The sequence below is a fragment of the Salvelinus fontinalis genome, chromosome 15 (genome assembly GCF_029448725.1).
Source record: "Salvelinus fontinalis isolate EN_2023a chromosome 15, ASM2944872v1, whole genome shotgun sequence".
Lineage (NCBI taxonomy): Eukaryota > Metazoa > Chordata > Actinopteri > Salmoniformes > Salmonidae > Salvelinus > Salvelinus fontinalis.
The window spans coordinates 9363793-9372086 of NC_074679.1; the positions used below are offsets into that span (position 1 = coordinate 9363793).

The window sequence follows — 8294 nt, forward strand, 5'->3', positions numbered from 1 at the left end:
TGTAGGTAGGTGTGAAGTGACTATGCATAGATAAACAGCGAGTATCAGCAGTGTAAAAAACAAATGGAGAAGGGGGGGGGGGGGGGTGTCGATGTAAATAATCCGGTGGCCACTTGCTTAATTGTTCAGAAGTCTTATGGCTTGGGGGTAGACGCTGCTAACCTCTCTGGGATATGTGGGACGCTAGCATCCCAACTAATAAATTACTATAAAAATTTAACTTTCATGAAATCACTCATGCAATACACCAAATTAAAGCTACCCTTGTTGTGAATCCAGCCAACGCGTCAGATTTTTAAAAGGCTTTACGGCGAAAGCAAACAATGCTATTATCTGAGGATAGCACTCGAGCAAACCAACAAAAAATCAGACCATCATATTTCAACCCTCCAGGCGCGACACAAAACGCAGAAATAAAGATAATTCATGCCTTACCTTTGACGAGCTTCTTCTGTTGGCACTCCAATATGTCCCATAAAAATCACAAATGGTCCTTTTTGTTCGATTAATTCCGTCGATATATGTCCAAAATGTCCATTTATTTGTCGCGTTTGATACAGAAAAACACCGGTTCCAACTCACGCAACATGACTACAAAAGTTACCTGTAAGCTTTGTCCAAACATTTAAAACTACTTCCTAATTCAACTTTAGGTATTTTTTAAAGTAAATAATCGATCAAATGTAAGATGGGATATACTGTGTTCAATGCCGGAGGAAAACCATGTGTAGCGAGCCTCTGTGTAACGCACCTCTAACAAAGATTACACTTCCCTCTACCCTCGTTCTGAACAGTGCTACTTCTTCATTTCTCAAAGGAAAAACCTCAACCAATTTCTAAAGACTGTTGACATCCAGTGGAAGCGATAGGAACTGCAAGAACGTCGATTAGAAATCTGGATTCCCAATGAAATCTCATTGAAAAGAGTGACCTAAAAAAATAAATCTGAATGGTTTGTCCTCGGGGTTTCGCCTGACAAATAAGTTATGTTATACTCACAGACATGATTCAAACAGTTTTAGAAACTTCAGAGTGTTTTCTATCCAAATCTACGAATAATATGCATGTCTTAGCTCATGGGCCTGAGTAGCAGGCTGTTTAATTTGGGCACGCTTCATCCAAAATTCCAAATGCTGCCCCCTATCCTAGAGAAATTAACCGACTAGGCTAATAATATAACAATTGTATTCGTATTTACAGATGGCATACAAGTTTAAGGTACATGAAAGTTCACGTTCAAGAACGAATTCATGCCAAAAAAGTTTACGTTCAAACAGCTCACCTGTGAAGTAGTGACCCGCGACATGTGACCCATTTCAGGAAACTAGGCGCATCTTCTAATTATAATCTCAAAATGGTATGTAACCTAATATCAGTCCACCAAATCCAAGCAGTTTTATCAGTCTACTCTTGTCTGCTTAAAGTACACTGTGTGAGCAGGAAATTGTTTATCATTTTACTGCACATATTGGGCATTTTGTTTTTGTCGTTATAAAAATAAGCTTTTACGGTGTTCCAACACACACACACTTTCTGTTTCATAGTCATTATGAAAGGGCACTCCATGAATTAAATTGATTGAACACATGTTTTTTGTGGTTTTGTTTCATACAGTAACAAAATAATTCTATTGTGCTTGAAATAAAGTAAACATATTTTAATGTTACCTTAGTCCTTCATAAACACAACCAAGTTGTTATTTTTGTGGATGCATATATGAAATGTATTAAATTACACTGTTAGAATGTTGCAGTTAAAATGATTGCGCATTAGTTCCAAGCAGAGAAACCTACTGTAAGTAACCCATTTCAGTACTGCTTTATTGGGCACATTGCTTTCTTTTAATTTGATAAAAAAAATATGCATTTGTGTTTCACCAGCTCACTTGTTGTTTTGTTGTCATTTACACAGGAGAGACCCCTAACTCCTCTGACCAAGTTGAGACATTACCTGTTTCAGTCAAGAAACATCGGAAGGTGGGCAAAGTTAAGAGGTCTCACAGCTGTCCTCACTGTGAGAAGAGTTTCCCGTTCCTTTCATATCTTGAAAGACACGTGCGTAAACATTCTGGAGAGAAGCCTTATTCTTGCTGTGACTGTGGGATGAGTTTCTCTCAACTGAGTGGCTTGAATGTGCACCAGCGAACACACACTGGAGAGAAGCCTCACCACTGTCCTCACTGTGAGGAGAGTTTCCCATTCCCATCATATCTTGAAAGACACCTGCGAAAACATTCTGGAGAGAAACCTTATTCCTGCTCTGTCTGTGGGATGAGTTTCTCGCAACGCAGTGGCTTGAATGTGCACCAGCGATCACACACTGGAGAGAAGCCTCACCACTGTCCTCACTGTGAGGAGAGTTTCCCATTCCCATCATATCTTGAAAGACACCTGCGTAAACATTCTGGAGAGAAGCCTTATTCCTGTAATGACTGTGGGATGAGTTTCTCTCAACTGAGTGGCTTGAATGTGCACCAGCGAACACACACCGGAGAGAAGCCTCACCACTGTCCTCAGTGTAAGGAGAGTTTCCCATTCCCATCATATCTTGAAAGACACCTGCGTAAACATTCTGGAGAGAAGCCTTATTCCTGCTCGGTCTGTGGGATGAGTTTCTCCCAACTGAGTGGCTTGAACGTGCACCAGCGAACACACACTGGAGAGAAGCCTCACCGCTGTCCTCACTGTGAGAAGAGTTTCCCATTCCCATCATATCTTGAAATACACTTGCGGAAACATTCTGGAGAGAAACCGTACTCCTGCTCTGACTGTGGGAAATGCTTCACAACATCAAGTCATCTAACCTCCCATCGGATAACTCACACAGGGGAGAAGCCTTACTCCTGCTCTGACTGTGGGAAGAGTTTCCCATTCCCATCATATCTTGAAAGACACCTGCGGAAACATTCTGGAGAGAAGCCTTACTGCTGCTCTGAATGTGGGAAATGCTTCACCACATCAAGCAATCTAACGCTACATCAGAGTGCACACAGGGGAGAAGCCTTACTAATGATCTGACTGTGTGGAAGAATCTCTCATCTGGACAGCCTGAACCTTCACAAGTAAACACACAGGAGAAAAACCTTACTCCTGCTCTAACTGTGGGGAAGGATTTCACCTCACCAAGTCATCTAAACGTTCATAAGAGAGTGCGAACAGGAGAAAAGCCTTATCAATGTTCTGAATGTGGATAGCTTCAAACACCACCAGCGAATAAGTACAGGAGAGAAGTCGTACTCTTGTCCTGACTGTGAGAAGTGCTTCACCTCATTGAATCAGTTAAGTGTTCATCATAGCGCTATACCTGCTGCGTCTTTGCTGATCAATTACATTGTAAATTACATTGTGCTGCCCTTTTTATAGACCCGTGGAAGTCTTTTAATTGTGTTGAACAATTGGCAGGTAGCCTAGTGGTTAGAGCGTTGGACTAGTAACCGAAAGGTTCCAAGATCGAATCCCCGAGCTGACAAGGTAAAAATCTGTCGTTCTGCCCCTGAACAAGGCAGTTAACCCACTGTTCCTTGGCCATCATTGAAAACATGAATTTGTTCTTAACTGACTTGCCTACTTAAAGGTAAAATAAAAATTGGCCTGGGCAGGCAGCCTGCATTTGGTTTGAAAACAACCTGACAGAGAGAACACTTCTGATGGTGTTAAGTAAAGTTTCCTTTAGTACTAAAGGTGTCCCCCCATGGGTCGATTTTGGGCCCTGTACTTTTTACTATCTATATAAACACTATTGGTTTGTAAGAAATTGTAACCTCCACTTGTATGTGGACGAGACTGTAGTGTATTCTGTTGCTCCTTCTGTTTACAAGGCTCTTCCAGAACTACAATCTGCCTTATGCTTTGCAGAAAGCCTTTGTTGAATTGAAGGTGGTACTTAATGCAGGTAACCAGGTATGTTATTTTAAAAAACACTTAAATGTATTTGATGTTTTATCCATATATTCATTGAATGGTGACAACATTGATAGTGTCCCTGTTTATTATAATAATACATGGGACTTATTTTCAATTACATTTTCAATGGCTTTTACCATTGTGGAAACTATACAGAAAACAAGACGATGCCAAGACAACAGCAGGAAGAAATGAAACCAAGGGGGAGGGGCTTAAAGGGAAACGAGTGTGATGTCAGTGTGGGGGAGGAGTTCGGCTGCAGAGTTCTGAACCATTTGGAGCTTATGGAGGGAGCTTGTGAGTTGCAGAGACGGGAGATGATGAATGCTTTGGATCAGGGTTTCAGCCGCAGATGTAGTGGTGGAAAGAAGGTGCAGTCCAGGACAACACTCAAGGTTGAGGCAGAGACAATGGTAACATCAATGGTTAGGTTGACAATGTATGGCAACTGGATGTTGAAGTGATGGAGCATCTGACCAAGAGGGAGGATGTAGATGAAGAGTAAGGGGCCCAGCACAGAGCCCTGGGGGACACCCTGTGTAACTGCAGCTGTGTGAGGTATGGCCATTGAGGGAGATGTAGTGGGTCTGGTTGGTGAGGTAGGATTGTAGCCAGGAGAGTGCCCTCAACACCCAGACCCTCAAGCCTGGTGACCAGGACTTGTTGGCTCACCGTGTCAGACAATCAGGATGTTGAGGGCACCGGCATCAGCAGAGGTTAGGAGGTCATTGATGACTTTGAGGTAGTGGAAACCAGACTGGATGGGCTCAAATAGGTTATTGATCAGGAGGTGGGTTTGTAGTGGAGAGGCAACTGGCCTTTTTCAAGTGTTTTAGCGAGGAAGAGGAGGTTGGAGATGGTACGATAGTCATTGAGGATGGAGGTATCTAGCCCGGGCTTCTTTAGGATGGGGGGGTCTGCAGCTGTTTTGTACATGGACGGGACAGCTCCATGGGCGAGGTTGATGATGTGGGTAAGATATGGACAGAGAGCAGGCAGGCTTTGATGAGAACAGTGGGGAGAGGATCCTGGGAGCAGGTTGTAGTCCTGGGTGACATGTCAAGTTGAGAGATATATTGAGAGTCAATAGGGGGCCGAATGTGGAGAGTCGGGTTTCAGGGGTAACGGTTGAGGAGGTTGACGGGGAGGGGTGGCTGAGGCAAATTTATCAGTCAGTGATTAGTTGAATCTTGTCCTTGAGAAAAACTGAAGGAAGGAGTTGCAGAGTTCAGTCAAAGGAGTAGAGAAGATGTGGTCACAGGGCTGAAGTAGTTTCTTGACAGTGGGGAATAGTGTCTGGGGGTTCTTATTTGAGCTGTTGTTGAAGTAGATGGACCTGGCAGCACTGAGGCCATCTCTGTAGGTGGAGAGGTAGAATTTGTAGGCCTCAGTGTGGACGGTGAGCCCAGACTTCCTGCTCAGGCTCCAGCCAGCTTGTTTCAGAGCACGAAGTTCATGGGCAAACCAGGGATGAGGAGGATGAGACCGGTTCAGTTTGGAGGGAGAACAGAGAGTTAAGGGGGACATATATAGAGCAGTGTTAAATTGGGCTGCAGACGTCACCAGGAGAGAAGCCTTACATATGACTGACGCACATTCTTCAACTCATTCTTTACAGACCCTCACTGAGCACACAGGAGCCTTATCAGTAATGGTAGATCTGCGGAGAATAAAGTTACCCAAAATTCCATTCACAGAAGAAGTTCTAAAATGCTTGTGGTGATCTCCCAACGATGGCTTAATGTGACTCAAGGACGCAAAATCAACATAAAGGAAGGGGGGGGGGTAACAGTAATGTTGCTAACATTTTGTGTAAAAGGAGAAAAATGTCATACAAGTGTTGATACATATTTGAATTCAATCTATTAAAGATGCTATAAGGAACTATGTTTGGTCCGTAACAATTTGATGTGCCTATATTTATTTCACGTAGGCCTAACTATTGGCTACGAGTAAGAATTAGTCTTTATGCTGAATCGATAAGTCTCAACAATAAAAACACTGTCTCACTGGAGGTAAATAGTAAATCACTTAAACTATTTATGCAAATAGATCTTTCAGAGTCATTGACATAGATGCTCAATATGAAAGAGCTCCCATCTACCAAAACCGTCCCTTTTGTGTTCTAAGGACTGCAGCCGTTGTTTTAAAATGTGCCAATACATACAGTGCAATGGGAGGGGGTGTGGCATGTCGGCGGAGGACCAGGACGTTGAACTCAGACCACTATTGAGGACGAGAGGCGCTGCTAAGGTCCACAATAGTAGGTTTTGGTAGACGGAAGGTCCACAATAGTAGGTTTTGGTAGACGGAAGGTCCACAATAGTAGGTTTTGGTAGACGGGAGGTCCACAATAGTAGGTTTTGGTAGACGGGAGGTCCACAATAGTAGGTTTTGGTAGACGGAAGGTCCACAATAGTAGGTTTTGGTAGACGGGAGGTCCACAATAGTAGGTTTTGGTAGACGGGAGGTCCACAATAGTAGGTTTTGGTAGACGGAAGGTCCACAATAGTAGGTTTTGGTAGACGGAAGGTCCACAATAGTAGGTTTTGGTAGACGGGAGGTCCACAATAGTAGGTTTTGGTAGACGGGAGGTCCACAATAGTAGGTTTTGGTAGACGGGAGGTCCACAATAGTAGGTTTTGGTAGACGGAAGGTCCACAATAGTAGGTTTTGGTAGACGGGAGGTCCACAATAGTAGGTTTTGGTAGACGGAAGGTCCACAATAGTAGGTTTTGGTAGACGGAAGGTCCACAATAGTAGGTTTTGGTAGACGGAAGGTGCTCTTTGGTAAAAGGAGTAAATTGATCATCAGAAATAAAGGAGGACTAGGGCACTATTCATATAATGAAATAAAATGCCTTTATTTGTATGACATGTTCAATGGAAACTAAGTTTTTTTTTTTTTTTTAACTGATGCGTTTCGGCTGCATGGCCTTCGTCAGGGAGTACTCAAAAGCATTCCGATGAATTATATGAAAAGTGCCTTGGTCCTTCTTTTTGATGTCTATTGAGGACTTATTCTTTATAGAAGTCCATACCTTGTAAACTAGCTCTAGCCATCAGATCCCCGTGTGTACAGCAGGATACAGAGATGGAACTCTCAACCTCAACGGACACAAAAGAAGGAGCCAGGAGGACAAGGTCATTGATTCAGCTCCCCGACGGAGGAAGATGTCAGACGTATTGGACAATTACAGTGATTCTGATGAAGAGGAGACTAAGATTGGTCGATGGTAAGAAGGTTAAGAAGCTGTACATGACTGAGTTATGGTTATCATAGAGGGCAAAAGAGCAATCAATGTCTAATTTCTTGCCATCAAATGATTTACCAACTATGCACCAAATAATTTCATAAGATTTACGAGGTAATAACTTGAACGCCCAACTATTGTAGATTAAAACCTTCTTAAAATGCATTGAATTGTATAAACCATCAACTGACCTGATGTCAATCACACAGGAGAGACATTCAGTTCCAGGATCTAGAGACGGCATCAGTGAAACTGGAAGACAAAAGTCAAACATTAAAAAGACGAGGCAAAGATTGGAAGATTTTATCATTGTACAGAAGTTTGTTTTGTTTGTGGTTTGACATTCTCATGTTCTCTCATTTTCAAATGAGCCAGCTTTGTCAGCTGTTTTAAATATTAGAAAGTTCCCATTGAAGTAACGAATAATGACACATTATCCACATCTGGGATTGTCTTTGAAAACAATAAATATAATAAGGAATCCTATAAAGATAGAAACAACAAATAAGCTATACTATTCACATGTGGGGATGTTGTATATTTAAGCAATAAGGCCCGAGTGAGTGTGGTATATGGCCAATATACCACGGCTAAGGACTGTTCTTAATCGCGACGCAACGCGGAGTGCCTGGACACAGCCCATAGCCGTGGTATATTGACAATATACCACAAACCCTCGAGGTGCCTTATTGCTATTATAAACTGGTTACCAATGTAAGTAGAGCAGTAAAACTAGATGTTTTGTCATATCCGTGGTTTACGGTCTGATATACCATGGCTTTCAGCCAATCAGCATTCAGGGCTCAAACCACCTAGTTTATAAACCTTCAAAAGTTTGGGGCCACTAAGAAATGTTCTTTCAAAAACAAGGAAGGCTATTTTTTTGTCCATTAAAATAACATCAAATTGATCCGAAATACAGTGTAGACATTGTTAATGTTGTAAATAACTATTTATATCTACATAGGCATATAGAGGCCCATTATCAGCAACCATCACTCATGTGTTCCAATGGCACGTTGTGTTAGCTAATCCAAGTTTATCATTTTTAAAGGCTAATTGATCATTAGAAAACCCAAATAAAACTGGCCTTCTTTAGACTAGTTGAGCATCTGGAGCATCAGCATTTGTGGGTTCG

General features: G+C 42.3%; 1 protein-coding gene across 2 annotated transcripts in view; it reads left to right on the forward strand.

The window, feature by feature from the left end:
• LOC129811388 (oocyte zinc finger protein XlCOF6.1-like) overlaps window positions 1–5786 on the forward strand; it is a 36448-nt gene extending 30662 nt beyond the window's left edge. For both annotated transcript variants that reach the window (XM_055862655.1, XM_055862654.1), the window contains exon 4: window positions 1912–5786. In XM_055862655.1, the coding sequence (XP_055718630.1) occupies window positions 1912–3017 (1106 nt within the window). In that variant the 3' untranslated portion in view covers window positions 3018–5786. The remainder of the gene's footprint in view (window positions 1–1911) is intronic.
• The last annotated feature ends 2508 nt before the right edge of the window (window positions 5787–8294 follow it).